Source organism: Oryctolagus cuniculus, chromosome 12 (genome assembly GCF_051225735.1).
Source record: "Oryctolagus cuniculus isolate XC-2025 breed Fujian yellow rabbit chromosome 12, ASM5122573v1, whole genome shotgun sequence".
Classification (NCBI taxonomy): Eukaryota; Metazoa; Chordata; class Mammalia; order Lagomorpha; family Leporidae; genus Oryctolagus; species Oryctolagus cuniculus.
In genome coordinates, this window is record NC_142878.1 from 55,073,268 (window position 1) to 55,099,997 (window position 26,730).

General features: G+C 39.9%; 1 protein-coding gene across 1 annotated transcript; it reads right to left on the reverse strand.

Moving 5' to 3' along the window:
* Nucleotides 1–10,413: 10,413 nt before the first annotated feature.
* On the reverse strand, nt 10,414–11,349 carry LOC100343332 (olfactory receptor 4K1). The gene has a single exon (XM_002717839.4). The coding sequence runs from the start codon at nt 11,347–11,349 to the stop codon at nt 10,414–10,416; it is 936 nt and encodes a 311-aa protein (XP_002717885.3).
* Nucleotides 11,350–26,730: the final 15,381 nt, after the last annotated feature.

Genomic DNA, 26,730 nt, shown 5'->3' on the forward strand with positions numbered 1-26,730 from the left:
CAGCATCTGTTGTTGGTAGATTTCTGAATGTGAGCCATTCTAACCAGGGTGAGGTGAAACCTCATTGTGGTTTTGATTTGCATTTCCCTGATTACTAGTGATCTTGAACATTTTTTCATATGTCTGTTGGCCATTTGGATTTCCTCTTTTGAAAAATGTCTATTGAGGTCCTTGGCCCATCTCTTAAGTGGGTTGTTTGTTTTGTTGTTGTGGAGTTTCTTGATTTCTTTGTAGATTCTTGTTATCAACCCTTTATCTCTTGCATAGCTTGCAAATATTTTTTCCCATTCTGTCTGTTGCCTCTTCACACATTCCTTACTGTTTCTTTTGCAGTACAGAAACTTCTCAATTTGATGCAATCCCAAATGTTAATTTTGGTTTTGACTGCCTGTGCTTCTGGGGTATTTTCCAAGAAGTCTTGCCGGTACCTATATCTTGCAGGGTTTTTCCAATGCTCTTTAGTAATTTGATGGTGTCGGGTCATAGATTAAGTCTTTAATCCATGTTGAGTGAATTTTTCTGTAAGGTGAAAGGTAGGGGTCTTGCTTCATGATTCTGCACGTGGAAATCCAGTTTTCCCAGCACCTTTTATTGAATAGACTGTCCTTATTCCAGGGATTGGTTTTGGATCCTTGATCAAATATAAGTTGGCTGTAGAAGTTTGGATTGTTTTCTGGTGTTTCAATTCTGTTCCGTTAGTCTATCCATTTGTTTCTGTACCAGTATCATGCTGGTTTGATAACAACTGCCCTGTAGTATGTCCTGAAATCTGGTATTGTGATGCTTCCAGCTTTGTTTCTGTTGTACAAGATTGCTTTAGCTATTCGAGGTCTCCTGTGTCTCCATATGAATTTCAGCATCATTTTTTCCAGATCTGAGAAGAATGTCTTTGGTATCTTGATTGGTATCGCATTGAATCTGTAAATTGCTTTTGGGAGAATGGACATTTTGATGATATTGATTCTTCCAATCCATGAGCATGGAAGATTTTCCATTTTTTGGTATCCTCTTCTATTTCTTTCTTGAAGGTTTTGTAATTCTCATCGTAGAGATCTTTAATGTCCTTGGTTAAGTTTATTGCAAGGTTTTTGATTGTTTTTGTAGCTATTTTAAATGGGATTGATTTTTGAAGTTCTTTCTCAGCCATGGTATTGCCTGTGTATAAAAGGCTGTTGATTTTTGTGCATTGATTTTATATCCTGCTACTTTGCCAAATTCTTCTATGATTTCCAATAGTCTCTTAGTAGAGTTCTTTGGGTTCCCTACATAAAGAATGATATCATCTGCAAAGAGGGATAGTTTGAGTTCTTCCTTCCCAATTTGTATCCCTTTAATTTCTTTTTCTTGCCTAATAGCTCTGGCTAGAACTTCCAGAACTATATCGAATAGCAGTGGTGAGAGTGGGCATCCCTGTCTGGTACCAGATCTCAGTGGAAATGCTTCCAACTTTTCCCCATTCAATAGGATGTTATCCGTGGGTTTTTCATAAATTGGTTTGATTGCATTGAGGAATGGTACTTCCGTACCCAGTTTACTTAGAGTTTTCATCATGAACGGGTGTTGTATTTTATCAAATACTTTCTCTGCGTCTAATGAGATAATCATATGGTCTTTCTTCTGCAGTCTGTTAATGTGGTGTATCACATTGATTGATTTGCAAATGTAGAACCATGCCTGCATACCAGGGATAAATCCCACTTGGTCTGGGTGGATGATCTTTCTGATGTGTTGTTGCATTCTATTGGCCAGAATTTTATTGAGGATTTTTGCATCTATGTTCATCAGGAATATTGGTCTGTAATTATCTTTCAATGCTGCATCTTTTTCCGGCTTAAGAATTAAGGTGATGCTGGCTTCATAGAAATATTTTGGAAGGATTCCCTCTTTTTCGATTGTTCTGAATAGTTATAGAAGAATTGGAGTTAGTTCTTCTTTAAATGTCTGGTAGAATTCAGCAGTGAATCCATCTGGTCTCGGGCTTTTCTTGTTGGGAGGGCCTTTATTACTGTTTCAATTTCTGTCTCAGTTATGGGTCTGTTTAGATTTTCATGTCTTCATGATTCAATTTAGGTAGGTTGCACATGTCCAGGAATCTATCCATTTCTGAAGGTTTCCCTGTTTGCTGGCATACAAGTCCTTGTAGTAATTTCTGATGATTCTTTTTATTTCTGTGGTGTCTGCTGTTGCATTTCCTTTTTCATCTCTGATTTTATTGATTTGGGTCTTTTCTCTTCTTTTTTTAGTTAGTTGGGCCAATGGGGTGTCAATTTTGTTTATTTTTTAAAAAACCAGCTCCTCGTTTGGCTGATTTTTTGTAATTTTATTTGGATTCAATCCTGTTGATTTCTTCTCTGATTTTAATTATTTGTCTTCTCCTACTAGATTTGGGTCTGGTTTGCTGCAGGTTTTCTAGATCCTTGAGGTGAATTGAAAGCTCATCTCTTTGGTGCCTTTCCAATTTGTTAATGTAGGCACCTATTGATATATACTTTCCTCTTAACACTGCTTTTGCTGTATCCCATCAGTTTTGGTGTGTTGTGCTGTTATCTTCATTTACTTCCAGAAAATTTTTCTCTTTTAATTTCTTCTATGACCCATTGTTCATTCAGGAGCATGTTGTTCAATCTCCGTGCGTTTGCATATGCTCTAGGGATTCCTGAGTTGCTAATTTCCAATTTCATTCCCTTATGGTCTGAGAAGCTGCATCGTATGATTCTAATTCTTCTTAATTTGCTGAGACTTGCTTTATGGCCTAGTATGTGGTCAATCATAGAGAAGGTACCATGTACTGCTGAGAAGAATGTAAATGCTTTATGTAGGATGAAAAGTTCTGTATATATCTGTTAGATCCATTTGGGCTATAGTGTCATTTAAATCTTCTGTCTCCTTGTTGATCTTCTGTCCTGTTGCTCTGTCTATTTCTGAGAGTGGAGTATTGAAGTCCCCCAGTACTACTGTATTGGGGTCTAAGTCTCCCTTTAAGTCCCTTAACAAATCTTTTAAATAAACCGGGTGCCCTGTAATAGGTGCATATACATTGATAATCGTTATATCTTCCTGTTGAATTGATCCCTTAATCATTATATAGTGTCTCTCTTTGTCTCTCTTAACAGTTTTTGTGGTAAAGTTTATGTTGTCTGATATTAAGATGGATACGCCCGCTCTTTTTTCATTTCTGTTGTCATGGTATATCTTTTTCAAGCCTTTCACTTTCAGTCTGTATGCATCTTTATTGGAAAGATGTGTTTCTTGTAAGCAGCAAATAGATGGGTTTTGTTCCTTAAGCCAATCAGCCAATCAGTGTCATTTAACTGGACAGTTCAGGCCATTAACATTCAATGTGACTATTGATAAGTAGTAGATTTGCCCTGCCATTTGCCAAAGATATTTTCTGATATGTGTTTTGAACTTCCTGTGATCTGTTGGTGTGAGATTTCCTTCCTTTACCTTCTTTCATATTGATGACCGTGTTTCTGTATTTCTGTGTGTAACACATCTTTAAGCATCTTTTGTAGGGCTGGACAAGTGGTGACAAATTCTTTCAGTTTCTGTTTGTTGTGAAAGGTCTTTATTTAACCTTCATTCACAAATGAGAGCTTTTCAGGATATAATATTCTGGGCTGGCAGTTTTTCTCTCTTAGTACCTGGGCTATACCTCGCCATTCCCTCCTAGCTTGTAGGGTCTCTGATGAGAAGTCTGCTGAGAGTCTAATTGGAGATCCTCTGAGAGTAATCTGACGTTTCTCTCTTGCACATTTTAGGATCTTTTCTTTCTGTTTCACTGTGGCGAGTTTAATTACAATGTGTCATGGTGAGGATCTCTTTTGGTCATGTTTATTAGGGGTTCTATGAGCTTCCTGTACTAGGATTTCTCTGTCCTTCTGCAAACCTGGGAAATTTTCTGCTAATATCTCACGAAAAAGGCCTTCTAATCCTTTCTCCCTCCCCATGCCTCAGGAACTCCTATAACCCGGATGTTGGTTTTTTTAATAGTATCTTGTAGATTCCCCACAATATTTTTTAGATTTCTAATTTCCTCTCCTTTTCTTTGGTTTGACTGTATATTTTCCTGTGCTCTGTCTTCCAAGTCTGATATTCTCTCTTCTGCTTCACCCATTCTGTTTTTAAGGCTCTCTAATGTGTTTGTCATTTGACCTATTGAATTCTTCATTTCATTATGATTTCTTGTCACTATCACAGTTTCATGTTCTACTAGTTGTTTCATTTCATTTTGATTCCTCCTTAATATTTCATTTTCACAAGAGAGAATTTCTATCTTGTCCATTAAGTATTTCTGTAGTTTGAGAATTTGTTTTTGAGAACTTCTTAATGTTCTTATCAATTTTTTGAGATCCGCTTCTTGCATTTCTTCTATCTCATCATCTTCATAATCTTGAATTGGGGTGTCTGTTTCATTTGGGGGCGTTATAGTGTCTTCCTTGTTCTTGTTACCTCAGCTTTTGCATTTGTTGTTTGGCATATTGGAAATATTCTTTGGTTTTTTTGGTGTGGTGTTTTTTCTCATTAAGCTGTGACTCTAGATTAAGAAGACTGTCTGCTTTTGATGGATCCTTAGAGGCTGTGATGGGTGTGGCCAGAGAGCTCTGTTTGGCTCTTCAGGTTTAAGGGTGTGCCAAAGGTGATTCACCCTGATTGTTCTCTTGCTCGCTCTCACTCTCGCTCTCTGTCTCTCTCTCTCTTTTTTTTTTTTTTTGACTTAGTTGGGAAGTAATTCCACACAGCTAAGTGGAATTGAGAGTAGTTGATGTATGAAATCTGGCCTCTGTGGGTATTCATTTGCTTACCAGAGTCAGGTGTTTCTGCTTGGCTAATGAGCGGTACCCGCTTTACATATGCAAAATGGCGTGCACCGCTTTACTTATGTAAAATGGCACCTGCCCTTTGTCTTGCTTGGCTTTGTAAGGTGAGTGGAGAGAGAGGCTAAATGTCCATGCCAGTTCCCCTTATTTATTCGATTTTTTTCTCTCCTCCAGCCAGCCTGGTGAACTTTCCCCAATGGGGTTTCAGGCCTCGTTCTCTGCAGGCTCTTTCTGCCTTTCCCCGCCGATGTCTTGGGTTACTGAAAGGTTTTTGTCTCACCTCCCCTTCCAGCGCTGGCGCGCAGACTCTGCGGGTCCGGTGGGTCCGGCGGGTCCGGCAGGTCCGGTGGCTCAGGCAGCTCCAGTGGCTCAGCTTCCACGTGGTGGGTGACATTGCTCTCCCCGTAGGTCCTCCAAGTCACAGCCACTAGATCCGGAAGAGTTTCCTCTGCAATTTTTCCCTGATCCTTTTCCTGAGGCTACCGTAACTCCACTTTCATTAAACTATCTTTTCCTGGACTATGGGTTCGCGCCCTCACTATTCCGCCATCTTGGCTCCGCCCCTGACTTTTCAAGAGTATGGTCAACACCCTCCACTTTCACCAGCAGACAGAACAAGATACACTATCAAAACTATCATTATGGCTTTCCTGTTCACCGCACATCCAAAATGTTTTCAGGACTAATAAATAATAATATAATTATTTATTATAATATATAATTATATATATGTATAATATATGTATAATATAAATAATATATATATAATATATAATAATATAATTATTTATTATAATATGATTGTAATATAATATAATATAAATATAATGTAATTTAATAAAAATAAATTACAAATACTTGAATTTAAAAGATTATTATCCTGTTTGAGATTGTAAAAATGAAGTTGACCAAACGTTCAAAGTTTGAAGAGAGAGCTCAGGATTGTGATGGTGTCTAAGATTGTGTGTACATTTAGGTCTGTGAGTGAGATCCCCGTGGAAAGAACAGGTCTTCAAAGAAGGAGGTACCTTTCTCTGAAGGGAGGAGAGAACCTCCACTTTGACTATGACCTTGTCTAAACAAGATAAGAGTTGGAGAACTCAAGGGGCTTCCATAGCCTTGGAAACTCATGACTGGTGCATAGGGAGACGCCATAAACAGGAGTGTCAATTGGTAAAGTCAACAACAGGAGTCACTGTGCACTTACTCCTCATGTAGGATCTCTGTCCTTAATGTGCTGTACATTGAGGCTTAATGCTATAACGAGTACTCAAACAGTATATTTCACTTTGTGTTTCTATGGGGGTGCAAACTGTTGAAATCTTTACTTAATGTATACTAAACTGATCTTCTGTAAAAAAAAATTATCAATTCCCAACTTGACTCTCACTGGGATTAAACATGACAATAGGTCTGATCTGATTTCATCATCATTTAAAAAATCATCTATTATTTTTCACTTTATGTTTCTGTGTGTGAGCAAACTGTTGAAATCTTTACTTAATGTATGCTAAACTGATCTTCTGTATATAAAGAGAATCGAAAATGAATCCTCATGTGAATGGAAGGGGAGAGGGAGTGGGAAAGGGGAGGGTTGCGGGTGGGAGGGACGTTATGGGGGGGAAGCCATTGTAATCCATAAGCCGTACTTTGGAAATTTATATTCATTAAATAAAAGTTAAAAAAAAGAGCAACTTAATTACATTTTTCCATGAGCAAAAAAAAAAAAAAAAAAGATTGTGTGTACATACCTAAAATTTTTTCACTAGGACTTAACATCTATGCACACACCCACTAATAAACATCTTAAAGTACAAATAAAATACTGAATCCAAAGTGATGACAATTCTAGGCTTTCTGTTTTCTGTTTTCATTATTTCTTGTTTTCATTATTATAATACACGTAGTCGTTCTGTTATAAGAACTTTTTTCTAGTGTAAATCTCAGGAGGAAAATGCAGAACAACATTTGACAGGGAAATTTAATAATACTTAATAGACTTTTTATCTTTATTAATAGATTACAGGAATTTCATTTTTTGTGGTTTCAAAGAAATATGATAGAATATTTTTCAATTACATCATAGTTGCAGATAATTTCTATCATATTATGTGGTTGTTTGTTTTAGAAACATATGGAAGGGCTGCCTTGTGGCACAGTGGAGTAAGATGCCCCCTGTAATGCCAGTATCCCATACAGGTGCCAGTTCAAGTATCAGCTGCTTCACTTCAAATCCTGCTTCCTTCTGATGTGCGGGGAAAACAGCAGAAGATCACCACCCAAGACCTTGGACTCTGACACCCACGTAGGAGACCTGGGAGAAGTTCCTGAGTCCAGGCTTTGTCCTGGCCCAGTCCTGGCTGTTGCAGCTTTTTAAGGAGTGAACCAGCAGATAGGAGATCACTCTATGTTTCTCTCCCTCTTTCTCTAACTCTGCCATTGAAATAAATAAATAAATCTTCTAAAGAAAATGTGGGTATAACCTTTTTCTTTAAATCTAACTATTATCATGTTTGTAAAAATTTCTAAGATATTTAAACTTTTCAGTGAATATGGGATACACTATTATCAACTTATCCTATTTTTAAAAAAAGGTTTGGAAAATAAATGATGATGGCATTAAATACTTGGAAAAGACTTCTAATAAGTAGACATATGTATTAAACAATGTAAAAGAAAATAGAACATATGATATTTGTCCCTTTGGGACTCGCTTAATTCACTCAGCATGATGTTTTCCAGATTCCTCCATCTTGTTGCACATGACAGGATTTCATTATTTTTTACCTGCTGTATAGCATTCTATAGAGTACATGTCCCATAATTTCTTTATCCAGTCTACTGGTGATGGGCATTTAAGTTGATTCCAGGTCTTAGCTATTGTGAATTGAGCTGCAATAAACATTAAGGTGCAGACAGCTTTTTTGTTTGCCAATTTAATTTCCTTTGGGTAAATTCCAAGGAGTGGGATGGCTGGGTTGTATGGTAGGGTTATATTTGGGTTTCTGAGGAATCTCCAAACTGACTCCATAGTGGCTTAACCAGTTTACATTCCCACCAACAGTAGGTTAGTGTCCCTTTTTCCCCATATCCTTGCCAGCATCTGTATATGTTCTCCCTGATCCATGACAACTAACCAACCACAAAAAAAGGAAACCTGTTGAAGTGAAAGGGACACTATGAGAAACAATGACTTGATCAGCCCTTGTCCTGACTGTTGATGTACAATTTAATACATTATCCCTTTTGGTATTTTTTTTTGTTCTAGTTAATACTATTGGTAGAACTCTGTAATTAGCACACATTTATTCTTAGGTGTTTAAATTTAACTGAAAAGTGATCCCTGTTAAATATAAGAGTGGGAATAAGAGAGGGAGGAGATGTACAATTTGGGACATGCTCAATCGGACTTGCCTCAAATGGTGGATTTAGAAATGTGCCAGGGGAGGCCGGAGCTACAGCTCACTAGGCTGGTCCTCAGCCTTGCGGAGCCAGCACACTGGGTTCTAGTCCCAGTCAGGGTGCCAGATTCTGTCCCGGTTGCCCCTCTTCCAGGCCAGCTCTCTGCTGTGGCCAGGGAGTGCAGTGGAGGATGGTCCAACTGCTTGGGCCCTGTACCCCATGGGAGACCATGATAAGTACCTGGCTCCTGCCATCGGATAAGCGCGGTGTGCTGGCTGCAGTGCACCGGCCGCTCAGCCATTGGAGGGTGAACCAACGGCAAAGGAAGACCTTTCTCTCTGTCTCTCTCTCTCACTGTCCACTCTGCCTGTCAAAAAAAAAAATGTGCCAGGGGATTCCAATACAATCCCTTCAAGATTGCATGTATCAATGCCATCTCACTAGTCCAAGTGATCAATTTCAGGTCACAATTGATCACACTGATAGGTCTAAGAAGGGATCACATAAATAAGACTAATGTCTGCAAATACTAACTAATAGAATAAAAAAGGGAGAGAACGATCCAACATCGGAAGCAGGATACACAACAGACTCATAGAATGGCAGATGTCCTAAACAGTACTCTGGCCCCAGAATCAGCCCTTAAGGCATTCAGTTATGGCTGAAGAGCCCATGAGAGTATTTTAGGCATGGAAAGCCAAGATACTCTCAAAAAAAAAAAAAAAACTAAATGAAAGATTTCTACCAGTGAGATCCCAGTAGAAAGAACGGGCCATCAAAGAAGGAGGTACCTTTCTCTGGAGGGAGGAGAGAACTTCCACTTTGACTATGACCTTGTCTAAATAAGATCAAAGTCAGCGAACTCAACAGGCTTCCATAGCCTTGGCAACTCATGACTAGAGCCTCAGGACATTTCTGATGCCATAAACGAGAGTGTCAAAGTGTTAAGTCAACAACAGGAGTCACTGTGCACTTACTCCTCATGTGGGATCTCTGTCCTTAATGTGTTGTCCCATGTGAATCAATGCTATAACTTGTACTCAAACAGTATTTTACACTTTATGTTCTGTGTGGTGCAAACTGATGAAATCTTTACTTAATATATACTAAATCGATCTTCTGTATATAAAGATAATTGAAAATGAATCTTGATGTGAATGGAATGGGAGAGGGAGTGGGACATGTGAGGGGTGCAGGTGGGAGGGAAGTTATAGGGGGGAAAAGCCATTGTAATCCATAAACTGTACTTTGGAAAAGTATATTTACTAAATAAAACTGTTTATAATAAAAAAAGAAAACAGAAAAAATTATAGAAGTAGAGTTACATATACAGAAAATTATATATAAACAAACATAATAATCAAATTATAAATAGCGAAAATATTCAGTACACACACGGAAAAGATATTCTAACACAATATATCAACATGTTGAAACTCATGTCATAAAACATAATGTTCTATGCCAATATTAAAAATAGTGTTAGAAATAAATTGACACTGTGGCACAGTAAGTTAACGCTGTGGTCTGAAGTGTTAGCATCCCATATAGTCACTCGTTCAAGACCTGGCTGCTCCACTTCCGATCCAGCTCTCTGCCATGGCCCAGGCAAGCAGTATAAGAAGGCCCCAGTTCTTGGGCCCCTGCACCCACGTGGGAAACCTGGAAGAAGCTCCTGGCTTCAGATAGGTGCAGCTCCGGCCATTGTGGCCATCTGGAGAGTGAACCATTGGGTGGAAGACCTCTCTCTCTGTGCCTCTCCTCTTTCTGTGTAACTCTGACTTTCAAATAAAATAAGTAAATCTTTTTTTAAAAAAAGAAATAAATTGAATGAAGACATCAGGAATTCAATTTCTTTCTCCATTTTGATAACAAAGAATAAAAAAATCACATGTTCAGTTGAAGAAAATTGCAAGATCGGTAACATGAATTACATTTTGCACATAGTAGAATCTCCAAAAGTACCTCTAGATATTTTTAAGATAAAATACACTTAAAATTACAACAAAAAATATTTAGAAAATTATATTTAAAATATATACAGGCATCGACTCTATGCAATGCCCTTTGCCTTTGGGAAAAAAATGGTAAGTGACTCAAAGACCAATATCAGAAGTCGAAAGTTTTGGCACAATTCTGTGATATTCTGCAGGCTCTTCACTCTAAGGGTTATGCTGCTACATGGTGATCCCTAGTTGTTCCAGGATGTAACATGACGGTTTCTCAACTTCCTCATTGCTGCTTTTACATCTTCATTCCTCAGAGAGTAGATGATGGGGTTCAGTAAGGGTGTACAAACTACATAGAAGATAGAAAGGAATTTATCTGCAGAAAATCTGCTAAATGGCCATATATAGAAATAAATACAAGGCCCAAAGAAGAGAATTACAACTGTGATGTGGGCAGTTAATGTAGAGAGTGCCTTGGATGACCCACTGGAGGACCGGCGCCTGACAGTGGCCAAAATGATGGTGTAAGAAATTATTAAGGCCAGAAAACAGCTCAGTGAGATCAGGCCACTGTTAGTTAAGGTTAAAATTTCTGTTTCATATGTGTCCATGCAAGCCAGATCTATAACTAAGGGAAGGTCGCAGAAGAAGCTGTCTACCTCGTTGGGACCACAGAACGGAAGATCCACTGTAAAAGCCAAGTGACTCACAGAATGAAGAATGCCCACTGCCCAGGAAATAGACACAAAAATGACACAGAGCTTCCGGCTCATAATTGTACCATAGCGTAAGGGCTTGCAGATGGCTATAAATCTGTCATATGCCATGGCTACAAGCAACATCATCTCACTTCCAACAAAACTATGAAGAAGAAATATCTGTGCCATGCAGCCTTCAAACGAGATAGTTTTGTGCTCAACAAAAAAGTCCACAAGCATCTTGGGGGTGGCAAAGTTGGACTGGCAGATATCAATGAAAGAAAGGTGACCGAGCAGGAAGTACATAGGAGAGCTCAGCTGGGAGTCACAGGAAATGATGACGATAATCATGATGTTGCCTAGTAGTGAGGCCACATAGATGCTTGAGAAGATGGCGAAAAAGAAAAGTTGAAGCTCCCAAGAATTAGAGAGCCCCAGAAGTACAAACTCAGACACTACTGAATCATTTGTGTGACCCATGAATCCAATCTACAGTGACCTAAAGAGAGAAAATGAAGAAAATGTCACAGAAATTAGTATTATAATGTATCCAATTGATAAAAATATTATAAGCTTTCAAATGAGTCAAATTACTTTATGGAAATATTCAAAAATAATGAACTAATATTTAACACATGACTGCCATGGAAACTTGGACAAGTATGGAAAAGAGGATTATATATGGATGTTATCACAATTAGAATTATTACAAATATTTAGAAAATAAAATCAGAAATGGGCAAATATACATTAATATCATAAATGGAAATAAGATAATTGTGATTATCCCAACATATTTTTAAGTCAAATAAAACTTATTTGAAACACATTTGAGATTTGTCAGTCATAACTGAATGACAGGATTATTTCAAGCAGCAGGATAGTAGGAAAAAAACACAGTTAAGAGGGCTGGCTGAGAACAGGGCTTGTTAATGAGCAGTAAAAACTATATTGGGGGGGGGCTGGTGCTGATGGCATAGTGGGTAAAACTGCTGCTTGCTGTGCCGGCATCCCATATGGGCATTGGTTCTAGTCCCGACTGCTCCTCTTCCAATCCAGCTCTCTGCTGTGGCCTGGGAAAGCAGTGGAGGGTGGCCCAAGTCCTTGGGTCCCTGCACCCACGTGGGAGACCCAGAAGAAGCTCCTGGCTCCTGCCTTCTGCTTGTCCCAGCTCCAAGCATTGCAGCCAACTCTGGAGTGAACCAGCAGATGGAAGACCTCTCTCTGCCTCTCCTTCTCTCTCTGTGTAACTCTTTCAAATAAATAATTCAAGCTTTTTTTTATAGAAAGCTATATTGGGAAAGGTACACCAGAAGCAAATTTTGGTCATCACTGGCCGTCATGCGAGGGTGAGTCAACTAGGCTGCTGTTCTGGAATCAGTTATACAGCATTTGGAAGCATCTCGAGGAGCTTGATTGCAACAATTTGCCATTTCAAAAAAAAAGAAAATGTGATGATAACACCAATAATGTCTCTGAAATTCAAAGCATTTCATATATCCTTATTAGCAGCCAACCAAAGTTCAACTTTTGTTCCATTAAGACCAACAAAGTATGATGGATTGCTGACCACAAATGTATTCTGAAACACTTTCTTCTGGATGTGACATTTTTCCCTTGAATTTATCAAAATCTGTAGTACCTTTTTTTTTGGAAATATCTCATGGGACTATACATGATATATTTCAAACACATAATAGATTGTCAAGAGAGATAATCTAAGTAGTGTAAAAATTGCCTCCTTTTTTTTGTTGTTTTTACATTTTGCGTTACAAATCTGTGGTCAGTCCCAGAAAAAAAACTAACTTTCCTGAAGCAGGTCAGGACACATTTCAACTTTAGCTTTTTGTACACAACAGCACATAAGATATTCATTTGTCCTTATGTTGATTGAAGCTGTGCCCTTACATTCTTCAGTACTTTGTTAGAATTAGGTTGTTGAGATACCACAAATGATAAATATTTAATATTTCAAAGTGAATATGTATCAAGAACCAAAAATGCACCAATTAAATATGTTTAAACTGTTTACAAGCTTTCTTTATGCAACTTTTAAAAAGATTTTTATCTTTTTATTTGAAAGGCTGAATTAACAAGGAGAGGGAAGGAGGGAGGGAGGCAGAGAGAGAGGGAGAGAGAGAGAGAGAGAATGGCCACAATGGCTGGGGCTGGGCAAGGCTGAACCCAGGAGCCTGGACTCCGTTCAGGTCTCCCACATGGGAGACAGGGGCCCAAGCACTTGCGCTGTCCTTTGTGCTTTCCCAGGCACATTACCAGGGAGCTGGGTTGGAAGCAGAGAAGCCAGGACTCAAATCCATATGGGATGCTAGCATCACAGGTGGCAGCGTGACCTACTGAGCCCCAGTGCCAACCCCATGTCATTCTAACCTGGATGTTGAAGCACTGAAGTTTACCTTTCCCAGTGTTTCCATCTTTGCATTTGCTCATTATATCAAATTTTAAAAACAACACAGAAAGCTAAATTACTCCAGAATCTAAGCAGGTTTAGCTGACTGCAAAGCCAGAATCTCAGATGAGCACCAGTTCAAGTTCCAGCTGCTTCACTTTCAATCAAGCTCCCTACTAATGGCCTGGGAAGAGCATAGAAGATTGTCCAAGTGTTTGGTTGCCAACACTGCTGTGGGAGACCTGGATGAATCTCCTGGCTCCTGGCTTCAGCCAGGCTAAGCCCTGGCTTTTGTAGCTATCTGGGGTGTGAATCAGCAGATGGAAGATCTCCTTCTCTTCTCTCTTACGCTCCCGCTTTCTCTGCAGTTGTGACTTTCAAATAAATAAATCTTTAATTTTTTTTTTAAAAAAATATAAAGCTGACTTAGGTGTAAACTTCCATCTTGGGACATTTACCTTCATGGGGAAGATTTGGGACAATCCTGGCATATCTGATCATGTGTTCATATGGGCAGGGGAGAGAAGGAGGAAAATAAACATGGGAGTGAAATGACATTCCCATCTCAAATACTAGAAAAGTCCAAAAGAGCTATAATTATGAATATAAAGAGAGAAAATTTAACACTACAAAAGATGCAATAACATCCAATTTATAAACCTTATTAAATATTGTGGTAGCTTAATAAGAAAGCATTACAATTTCATTAGATGGCTCAAAATTATCCAGCTAGTAGGCAACACATTATTCTTGATATAGAATATGTATACACATTTTGATACTACTGCCACAAAGATATTATTATATTTCTTACTAACGGTAATTCACTATAATCATAGGAAAATATCCTTCTAATTAGAGGTATTAATTTTTGACAGAATTTTCTACTTAGCTGAATCACAGAATAATCTATAATCTATAAATACACACACACAGCAGTTAGAAAATGTGCTTTATGTCATGGTATTAGCAATTAAAATTGTATAGCCTGGCCGGTGCCATGGCTTAATAGGTTAATCCTCTGCCTTGCGGCAACGGCACACCTGGTTCTAGTCCTGGTCGGGGCGCCAGATTCTGTCCCGGTTGCCCCTCTTCCAGGCTAGCTCTCTGCTGTGGCCTGGAAGTGCAGTGGAGGATGGCCCAAGTCCTTGGGCCCTGCACCCGCATGGGAGACCAGGAGAAGCACCTGGCTCCTGCCTTCTGATCAGAGCCGTGCGCCGGCTGCAGCACACCGGTCGCAGCGGTCATTGGAGGGTGAACCAATGGCAAAGGAAGACCTTTCTCTCTGTCTCTCTCTCTCACTGTCCACTCTGCCTGTCAAAAAAATTGTATAGCCCTTTATATGATCTGGTCACTCTCTAAATATATTACATGTGCTTAGCCTTTTTGGTGATGACAACAACCCTACAAGACAGCCATGATCCCTGTATACATTTTATAACAAAGGGAATTCAGCCACAGAGAAGCTTAGACTAGGAATTGCTTAGTTTATGAACCTATAAGCTATATGGTTACTGCATTCATTAAACTGCAGCTGCTTTTCAATGAACAAGTAAAGATAAATCTTATGATATGAGTGACAGAACAAAGTATTGTAATTCTGCAGAGACTGAATCTCAGATCCTGGATTTTTTTTTTTAATTTTTAATTTTTTTTTTTTTGACAGGCAGAGTGGACAGTGAGAGAGACAGACAGAGAGAAAGGTCTTCCTTTGCCGTTGGTTCACCCTCCAATGGCCGCTGCGGCCAGCGCGCTGCGGCCGGCGCACCGCGCTGATCCGATGGCAGGAGCCAGGAGCCAGGTGCTTTTCCTGGTCTCCCATGGGGTGCAGGGCCCAAGCACCTGGGCCATCCTCCACTGCACTCCCTGGCCACAGCAGAGAGCTGGCCTGGAAGAGGGGCAACCGGGACAGAATCTGGCGCCCCGACCGGGACTAGAACCCGGTGTGCCGGCGCTGCTAGGCGGAGGATTAGCCTAGTGAGCTGCGGCGCCGGCCAGATCCTGGATTTTGTAATGGAATGAATACTTCCTAAATCTTTATAATGTGCAATGGTGATCTCAAGTGTTACATTACACTGTAGAATATTATAGGCATTTATATGGGAGGGAAGGGAAGGGAGTAACAACATGAGAGCAAGAGCAAGAGGAGGAGGAGGAGGAAAAGGGAGAAGAGAAAAACATGATGTTTAATGATATGTTATTTTTTTTTTGACAGGCAGAGTTAGACAGTGAGAGAGAGAGACAGAGAGAAAGGTCTTCCTTTGCCGTTGGTTCACCCCCCAAATAGCCGCTACGGCCGGCATACTGCGCCGATCTGAAGCCAGGAGCCCGGTGCTTCCTCCTGGTCTCCCATGCGGGTACAGGACTCAAGCACCTGGGCCATCCTCCACTGCATTCCCTGGTCACAGCAGAGAGCTGGCCTGGAAGAGGAGCAACTGGGACAGAATCCGGCGTCCCAACCAGGACTAGAACCCGGTGTGCCGGTGCCGCAGGTGGAGGATTAGCCTAGTGAGCCACGGCGCCAGCCTAATGATATATTATATAAAGTTACTAGCATGTGCATTCTTCAAAAATCATTTATATGTGGAAACAGATTTATGGAAAATATCTAAATTCTCCATGAATTGTATCTTCAATACTGTAGAGATGGAATTCTTTGATATTTAGATGACTTTAGAAAATCATTTTACCAGTCATTTTGATTTAAAAATCATTTGCCAAGCATTTTTAAAAGAGATGAAACATCTAGAAAATGTCTGTACTAACTCACTATGCTTTTGAAATGCGAGTAGAACAAAACAAATTCAATAGTATATCCCATTTTCTTATTAAATAATAATAAATATGTACAGCAGATTGTACTTACTTATGGCTGACCTAATAAGAGCTTAAAGCTCCTTTCATCTCAAAAGTTCAAAGTGTAGAGTGTTATGTAATGGAAGCAAATGGAGTTTATAGAAGTCACTGGGAGTTCCTTAGACTATGCAGATAACACCCCAAAGCTTCTCTATTAATGAATCATTCACTTCCTCATGGTCACTGTACCTCAGAGACAGAAGTATTTTCAGATCCTAAAATACATAATAAGAGAGGTGATGTTACATTACCATCCATATCTAAAATGTGTCACTAGAACTGTCAAACCACAAGCATGCATGACTTTTCTTATCTTTAACTTACAATACTTGATTATATGATCCCAAAAAACAAAAGCAATAAAGGACACCTTATTGACCATTACTCTGCTCTGTGTAGCTACTTCTTTATTCTTTCAAGGCAAATTTTGAAAAGGAATAAATACTTATTTAACTAGCAACTAAATATTTTCTATGTAGAAAACCTAAAAGATGCTGAGGAGGTTGGAACATCCTTTTCGTTGTTGACCAAAGTTATCTTGCATTTCTTTCACAGATGCCTGAAACCAGTGCAGTGGGAGAGTCATAAACAGATATGGGGAACAGAAATTGGACTTCAGATGGAGTTTTCAATTTGACTAAGACACCAATAACTTCCTCTCGTGTTGACATATATTCTCTGATATTTAGATGATTTCAGAAAATCATTTTCCAGTCTACATTTTTCAAGAAAAGGAACATCTAGAAAATCTCCTCTATACTAATTTACTCTGCTTTCCTAGTGAAAGTAGAACAGAGCAGAATCAATAGTGTATCATTGGCCGGCGCTGCGGCTCACTAGGCTAATCCTCCGCCTAGCGGCGCCGGCACACCGGGTTCTAGTCCCGGTTGGGGCGCTGGATTCTGTCCCGGTTGCCCCTCTTCCAGGCCAGCTCTCTGCTGTGGCCTGGGAGTGCAGTGGAGGATGGCCCAGGTGCTTGGGCCCTGCACCCCATGGGAGACCAGGAAAAGCACCTGGCTCCTGGCTCCTGCCATCGGATCAGCGCGGTGCACCGGCCGCAGCGTGCCAGCCACGGCAGCCATTGGAGGGTGAACCAACGGCAAAGGAAGACCTTTCTCTCTCTCTCTCACTGTCCACTCTGCCTGTCAAAAAAAAATAGTGTATCGTTATCTCTCCAATGATCTGTAAACACACACATATATAGCAATTAGAAAATGTGCTTTATGTAATGACATTAGCAATTGCAACTGTACAGCTCTTTCTATGATCTGATCACTGCGCTAAACATATTACCTTTTTAGTGAGATTGTATATAATTATTCTGTAGTCCAATAATATGTTCAGAATGTGTGTAATACTTACAATATTAATAATTTCTGTGTTTCACTCATTCATTTTTTTCTCCAAATTTGGTGTCCCGCAGTTTGTTTCTAAGCTGCCTATTTTCTGTTTTCCTATAGAAAGCACTTGTTATGTAGTCTTGACTTGAAGCAATTTGACCTGTGCACTAAATCTTTGTAAGTAAGTAAGCTCTCATCTTCTTCCTTAAAGCAGGGATCTGCTGCCCTTCATCTCAATCATACAATTATGAGACATGGCTGGAACAATATGAAGCCTTTTACCCTCATCCAGGAAACCAATTTCACCAGGGAAATAAGAAATTGTCCTTCAGAGATCTGAGGTCAGCTTGCAGTGGGAATAATTATGTTTTACAAAATAATTTTTCTGGGAATTTTTCTGAGGATGAAAACGAAAAGAAAAAAAACATCATCTGGTGAATACATTAAAAGCAGAAGATCATTTGATTTAACTGATTTCAGAAAGATAATTTTTCAACTTTCTGTCATAAAATAATCATACAATTTTTTAAAGATTTATTTATTTATTTGAAAGTCAGAGTTACACAGAGAGAGGAGAAGCAGAGAGAAAGAGAGAGAGAGGTCCTCCATCCGATGGTTCACTCCCCAGTTGGCCATGCAATGGCCAGACCCATGCCGATCAGAAGCCAGGAGCCAGGAGCTTCTTCTTGGTCTCCCACATGGGTGCAGGGGCCCAAGGACTTGGGCCATCTTCCACTACCTTCCCAGGTCACAGCAGAGAGCTGGGTTTGGAAGTGGAGCAGCCAGGTCTCGAATCGGCACCCATATGGGATGCTGGTGCTTCAGGCCAGGGCTTTAACCCACTGCACCACAGCACCAGCCCAGTCATACAAATTTTTAAAGATTTTTTAATTGTTTATTTGAAAGGCACAGAGGCAGAGGGAGAGGAGGAGGAGGAGGAGAGAGAGAGAGAGAGAGAGAGATGTTTTCCACCCTCTGTTTCACTCCCCATATGGCTGCAATGGCCAGGGCTGGGACAGTCTGAAGCCAGGAGCCTGGAGCTTCCTCTGGGTCTCCCATGTGGGTGCAGGGGCCCAAGGATTTGGGCCATCTTCACCAGCTTTCCCACGCCATAGCAGAGAGCTGTATTGGAAATGGAGCAGCCAGGGCTCGAACTGGCACCCATATGGGATGCCGACTTTATCCACTTTGCCTCAGCACTGACCCGATGTTCACACAATTTTACAATCACCTAACTTCAGGGTGATTTCTTTCAATCACGAGTAGTAAAGTGTTTCACTGGACAGTTTAATCTGTTTTTGCGAGTACTCAGCTCATCCTGCCTCCTATAGGTTAAAGAGCATTCTATTCCAACTTCAGCATGATCGTTCCTCAAATATTGAAACTGTATGGCTGGCGCCACGGCTCACTAGGCTAATCCTCCGCCTTGCGGCGCCGGCACACCTGGTTCTAGTCCTGGTCGGGGCGCCAGATTCTGTCCCGGTTGCCCCTCTTCCAGGCCAGCTCTCTGCTGTGGCCCGGGAGTGCAGTGGAGGATGGCCCAAGTCCTTGGGCCCTGCACCCCATGGGAGACCAGGATAAGCACCTGGCTTCTGCCATCGGATTAGCGCGGTGCGCTGGTCGCAGCGTGCCGGCTGCGGCGGCCATTGGAGGGTGAACCAATGGCAAAGGAAGACCTTTCTCTCTCTCTCTCTCACTGTCCACTCTGCCTGTAAAAAAAAAAAAAAAAGAAACTGTACACCTTTCTTTTTCATGAAAATTTTCTGCCTCTTTCACAAATATATCAACAGAGTTTTCTACTATATTTTATAAGTTTTCTAGATATTCAAAGGCTTTGAGGTAAGTGGCAAATGATCATCTTTAAGGAAGAAAGTTGAAAATATAACATTGTTAAATTTAGGAGATATGATTTTAATTTTTTCAGGTTTTGAACTTAAATTTTATTTATTTATTTTAACCTTTGTTTCAGAATAGTTTCTTTTTTTTGAACTTTTATTTAGTAAATATACTTTTCCAAAGTACAGTTTATGGATTACAATGGCTTTTTCCCCCCTATAACTTCCCTCCCACCTGCACCCCTCCCATCTCCCACTCCCTCTCCCATTCCATTCACATAAAGATTCATTTTCAATTATCTTTATATACAGAAGATCGATTTAGTATATATTAAGTAAAGATTTCATCAGTTTGCACCACACAGAACATAAAGTGTAAAATACTGTTTGAGTACAAGTTATAGCATTGATTCACATGGGACAACACATTAAGGACAGAGATCCCACATGAGGAGTAAGTGCACAGTGACTCCTGTTGTTGACTTAACACTTTGACATTCTTGTTTATGGCATCAGAAATGTCCCAAGGCTCTAGTCATGAGTTGCCAAGGCTATGGAAGCCTGTTGAGTTCGCTGACTTTGATCTTATTTAGACAAGGTCATAGTCAAAGTGGAAGTTCTCTCCTCCCTCCAGAGAAAGGTACCTCCTTCTTTGATGGCCTGTTCTTTCTACTGGGATCTCACTCGCAGAGATCTTTCATTTAGTTGTGTTTTTTTTTTTTTTTTTTTTTTTTTTTTTTTTTTTTTTTGCCAGAGTGTCTTGGCTTTCCATGCCTAAAATACTCTCATGGGCTCTTCAGCCAGATCCAAGTGCCTTAAGGGCTGATTCTGAGGCCAGAGTGCTATTTAGGACATCTACCATTCTATGAGTCTGCTGTGTTTCAGAATAGTTTCAAATTCCCAAAACCAAATTTTAATGAAAAGAGTTCCCATATCCCATAATCCTACTTTCCCTATTATTCATATCTCATATTGTATATTTGTGACATTAGTGAACCATAACTAGATTCCCCTATTTGTTATTGAAACTCCCACTCCTCCCATCCACCAGCAATAAGCATTTAGTGAGTGAATTGTGTGTGTGTTTTTGTGTGTGTGTGTATGTGTGTGTATGCTTATTTTAGCTTCCACATGTATGGTAGAAAATGTGGTATTAGTCTTTCTGTTGCTTACTTCATTCAATCTGAAGTCCTGAGTTCCATCCTTTATGTTGCAAATGAAGGAATTTCATTTCAACAGGTTTCCCCTTTGGTGCTCAGTTAGTTGTCGCCAATCAGGGAGAACATATGATATTTGGCCCTTTGGGACTGGCTTGATTCACTCAGCATCATGTGTCCTGTTGAAGTGAAATGGACACTATGAGAAACACTGACTTGATCAGCTCTTGTCCTGACTGTTGATGTACAATGTAATACTTTATCCATTTTAGTATTTTCTCTTTGTTTTGTTCTAGTACTATTGGTTGAACTCTGTAATTAACACACAATTATTCTTAGGTTTATTATAACTGAAACGTGATCCCTGTTAAATATAAGAGTGGGAATTAGAGAGGGAGGAGATGTACAATTTGGGACATGCTCAATCGGACTTGCCTCAAATGGTGGAGTTAGAATCAGGCAAGGGGATACCAATACAATCCCATCAAGGTGGCATGTACCAATGCCATCTCACTAGTCCAAGTGATCAATTTCTGTTCACAATTGATCACACTGATAGGCCTAAGAGTCAAAGGGATCACACAAACAAGACTAGTGTCTGCTAATACTAGCTGATAGAATTAAAAAGGGAGAGAATGATCCATCATGGGAAGCAGGATACACAGCAGACCCATAGAATGGCAGATGTCCTAAACAGCACTCTGGTCTCAGAATCAGCCCTAAAGGCATTCGGATCTGGCTGAAAAGCCCATGAGAGTATTTCAGGCATGGAAAGCCAAGACACTCTGGCAAAAGATCTCTGCGAGTGAGATCCCAGTGGAAAGAACAGGTCATCAAAGAAGGAGGTACCTTTCTCTGAAGGGAGGAGAGAACCTCCACTTTGACTATGACCTTGTCTAAACAAGATAAGAGTCGGAGAACTCAGAGGGCTTCCATAGCCTTGGAAACTCATGACCGGAGCATAGGGAGACTACTGATGCCATAGACAGGAGTGTCAACTGGTAAAGTCAACAACAGGAGTCACTGTGCACTTACTCCTCATGTAGGATCTCTGTCCTTAATGTGCTGTGTATTGAGATTTAATGCTATAACGAGTACTCAAACAATATATTTCACTTTGTGTTTCTATGGGGGTGCAAACTGTTGAAATCTTTACTTAATGTATACTAAACTGATCCTCTGTAAAAAAAAAAAAAAAGAAAAGAAATTATCAACTCCCAACTTGACTCTCACTGGGATTAAACATGACAATAGGTCTGATCTGATTTCATCATCATTTAAAAAAATCATCTATTATTTTTCACTTTATGTTTCTGTGTGTGAGCAAACTGTTGAAATCCTTACTTAATGTATACTAAGCTGATCTTCTGTATATTAAGATAATCGAAAATGAATCTTGATGTGAATGGAAGGGGAGAGGGAGTGGGAAAGGGGAGGGTAGTGGGTGGGAGGGACGTTATGTGGGGGAAGCCATTGTAATCCATAAATCGTACTTTAGAAATTTATATTCATTAAATAAAAGTTAAAAAAACAATAAATATATTGAAATTAAAAAAAAAAGACTAGTGTCTGCTAATACTAGCTGATAGAATTAAAAAGTGAGAGAATGATCCATCATGGGAAGCGGGATACACAGCAGACTCATAGAATGGTAGATGTCCTAAACAGCACTCTGGCCTCAGAATCAGCCCTTAAGGCATTTGGATCTGGCTGAAGAGCCCATGAGAGTATTTTAGGCATGGAAAGCCAAGATACTCTTGAAAAAAAAAAAGATGACCTAAATGAAAGTCTCTGCGAGTGAGATCCCAGTAGAAAGAACGGGCCATCAAAGAAGAAGGTACCTTTCTCTGGAGGGAGGAGAGAACTTCCACTTTGACTATGACCCTGTTGGAATAAGATCAAAGTCAGCGAACTCAAGAGGCTAGTCATGGCAACTCATGACTAGAGCCTAGGGAGATTTCTGACACCATAAACAAGAGTGTCAAATTCTTAAGTCAACAACAGGAGTCACTGTGTACTTACTTCTCATGTGGGATCTGTCCTTAGTGTGTTGTCCAATGTGAAGTAATGCTATAACTAGTACTGAAACAGTATTTTACACTTTGTATTTCTGTGTGTGTAAACTGATGAAATCTTTACTTAATACATACTAAATCGATTTTCTGTATATACAGATAATTGAAAATGAATCTTGTTGTGAAAGGAATGGGAGAGGGAGCGGGAGATGGGAGGGGTGTGAGTGGGAGGGAAATTATGGGGGGGAAGCCATTGTAATCCATTAACTGTACTTTGGAAATTTACATTTACTAAATAAAAATAAATTTAAAAAATGAAGGAATTTCATTTTTAATAGTTGAATATTATTCCTCTTTGTGTATGTGTATACACATATCACATTTTCATTATTCATCTGATGATGGACAAAATGATTGAAACGTATTTTAGCTATTACCAACAGTACTGCTATTTAACATGGTGGAGCAAGTATCTCTTTGATATAATGAGTTCATTTCTTTTGGGTATATACCCAATATGGCATTTGATAGATCCATTTTCAGTTTTCTAAGAAACCTCCATACAGTTTTCCGTAGAGGCTGTGCTAATTTACATTCCTAACAACAGTGTGTAGGAGTTCCCCTTTCTTCACATCCTTGCATTTTCTGTTTTGTTTTGTTTTGTTTTTTTAAGGTGAACAAAATTTCATTTCTTTCTTTCTTTCTTTCTTTCTTTCTTTCTTTCTTTCTTTCTTTCTTTCTTTCTTTCTTTCTTTCTTTCTTTCTTTCTTTCTTTTGACACGCAGAGTAGACAGTGAGAGAGAGACAGAGAGAAAGGTCTTCCTTTGCTGTTGGTTCACCCTCCAATGGCCGCTGCAGCTGGCATGCTTCGGCCGGTGCACCGCGCTGATCCGAAGGAGCCAGGTGCTTCTCCTGGTCTCCCATGGGGTGCAGGACCCAAGCACTTGGGCCATCCTCCACTGCACTCCCTGGCCACAGCAGAGAGCTGGCCTGGAAGAGGGGCAACCGGACAGAATCTGGTGCCTTGACCAGGACTAGAACCCGATGTGCCAGCGTCGCTAGGCAGAGGATTAGCCTGTTGAGCCGCGGTGCTGGCCCCATATGTTTCATATGTATAGATTTAGGAGCATAGTGATTCTTCCAACCCTACCCATCCTCCCGCTAATATTCCCACCTCCTTCCTCCTTCCTTTCTGATTCTTTCTTTTAATTTTCACAATGTTCTACTTTCAGTTAGTTGTATACTCATAAGATTAACCCCACACTAAGTGGAGAATTCAACAAATAGTAAGAAGAAAATAATATGGTTCCTCAACAATAGAGACAAGGGCTATAAACAATCATTGAATTCCAAAATGTTGTTTGCTCATACACATCACATTTTTAGTATTTTATTAGTTACCACCGATTAGGGAAAATGTGGTATTTGTGTTTTTGGGATTGGCTTATGTCACTAAATATAATGGTTTCTAGTTGCATCCATTTTGCTGCAAGCGACAAGATTTCATCCTTTTTATGGCTGAGTAGTATTCCATGGTGCATATACACCACATTTTCTTTATCCAGTCATTTGTTGATGGACATCTGGGTTGCTTTCACATCTGAACTATTGTGAAATGAGCTGTAATAAACATGGTGGTACAGATAACTCTTCCATACGCTGATTTCATTTCTTTGGGTAAACTCCTAGGAGTGGGATGGCTGAGTCATATAGATCTATTTTCAACTTTCTGAGGTATCTCCATACTGTCTTCCACAATGGCTGTACTAATTTACATTCCCATCAACAGTGGATTAGGGTAACTTTTTTGTCACAACCTCATCAGCATTTATTATTTATTGATTTTTGTATGAGAGTCAGCAGCCAGTGCCACTGGTGATACAGCCAGAGGGAGAGCCTAGGGGCTTCATCATTTTTGAATCCAGCTTGGAGCCCTGAGTAGAACAGAGTTCCCACTACCACAGTGGGGAAAAAGGGGGCATATTTCACTCTCCCCATTCTCTCCACAATGGCACCTGGCAAGCAACTTAGAGAAGGCAGGCACCATTTTGTACAACAGTAGGTAGCATCTGTGGCACCTTTTATGTGCACACCCAGCAACTGGTGGGAAAAAGATGCCATCTTCTCAGCATAGGCAACCACAGCAGCTAGGGTGCATGCACCTGGCAACAGGTGGGGAGAAGCCATTCCAACATCAGTACCAGCTGCAGAGACTCTTGTAGGTGCCAGGAAACTGCTGGGGAGAAGGCATAATTGGGAAATGAGTAGGGCTGTGGCTGGTCACTATTGTGCACATGTGAGCTCCAGGGATTTTACCAGAGGCATTCCCCACTGACTTTGAGTCTGACTGGGAGGATTATCAGGGCCTGGGCACACAGACAGGACTGTGGGATGCCCCCAGCCTCTCAACATATCACTGGCTCTTGGGCTCAAACTTTCTAGGCAGGGTACCCACACGCAGCTGGCTCTGGGAGCATCTTTGCCTCTTTGTGGATGAGGCAGACTAGTAGGGCAGAGCAGATCCTCTTCAGTCTGTGACTGTGGGAGCCTTGTTTGCTGACACTGTGGGAACTCTGTGACTGCAGGGGAGCACCAGGGTATAGTTAGGTCTCTGGGCAATCACTGTATCTCCACATCCCTGTATGCCTAAGGTGGGTCATTGCAACAGGATCTATACTCACACTGATCTTTTGTGTGGTTCTTCTGGTAGCATGGATGAATATTGAAGCCACTGTGGGCTAACACCTGAACATTGATCTCCTTGAAAGAGAGGAGGTGAGGGTGTGATTACACCAACAGAGCTGATCACACCCTCCTTCATGCTAAAATAAGAGGAGATCCAACATGCCCAATTTGGGTGTCACCCTTGATATTCACCCCACACTGGAGCACTGACTAGAGCTTCCTGGCAACACATAGCACACACCTCTGGGTATTCACTGAAAGAGCAGACACTCCACTAAACCACAGATTCATACTCCAAAGATAAAAGCCATCAGAAGAAAAAACGAACAAGTATTCCCACAAATGCCTAAAATAAACACAGAAATTCAAGAACCAAGAATAAGGAACACAACATGACCACTCAAAGGAACACTTCAATATTAGAATGTGAAAATGAAGACATTGATGAGATGATGGAAACAGAATTCAAAAGATTAATCATACAATTGTTCAGAATAAATGAGAAGCAAATTCATGAAGTAAAGAAATTCATACATGACAGGAATGAAAAACTTTCCCATGAAATTGAGATGTTGAAGAGAAATCAAAATGAAATATTAGAAATGAAGAATCCAATATGACAAATATAAACTACTTTGGGAAGTCTTAATAGCAGACTCAGGATGAAGAAAGAAAGACCAAGATAGAAGACAAAACTTTGGAAATTTTTCAGTAAGACCAAATCAAAGAAGAAATGAGAAAAATTAAAAATACTGTTATGAGATACTATGAAACAACCCAACATATAGATCTCAGGAGTTCCCAAAGGTGTAGAAAGAGAGAATGCACTAGAATACCTATGTAGTGAAATAGTTACAGAAAAGTTTCATAATTTGGAGAAAGAAAGGGGCATCCAAGTACATGATATACATAGAACACCTTATAGACATGATCAGAAAAGATCTTCAACATAACACATTTTAGTCAAACTCTCCACAGTAAAACATAAAGAAAAGATTCTAAAATGTGCATGAGAGAAATGCCAAATTACTTTCAGAGGATCTCTAATTAGACTCACAATTGAATTCTCATTAGAAACCCTACAGCTAGGAGAGAATGGAGAGCCATATAACAAGTCTTAACAGAAAAAAAAATCTGTAAACTGAGAATAGTGTATCCTGCAAACCTCTCATTTATGAATGAGGGTGAAATTAAGATCTTTAATAGCAAACAGAAATTTAGGTAGTCTGTGTAACTTATGCAGCCTTACAAAATATGATTAGAATGTGCTACATAAACAAAAACAGAAAGACAGTCATTAAGAAAGAATGTGAAGGCAGAAAATCTCCCAGTAAAGCTTTCAAGCGAAATCCAAAGCAAACAATAGGAATATTTATTAAAAACTGGCAGAGCCAAGTTGTTACTTATCAATAATAACCTTGAACAAAATGGCTTAGAGTCTCCAATTAAAAGATATATGCTGGCTATATAGATTAAAAAACAAGACCCATTTATTTACTGCCTTCAAGAAACACAACACATCAACAAAGATATACACAGACTGAAAGTGTAAGGATGTAAAAAATA

Coding starts and splice junctions, on each gene's coding strand:
- LOC100343332 (XM_002717839.4), bottom strand. CDS start 11,349: ATGGGTCACACAAATGATTCAGTAGTGTCTGAGTTTGTACTTCTGGGG.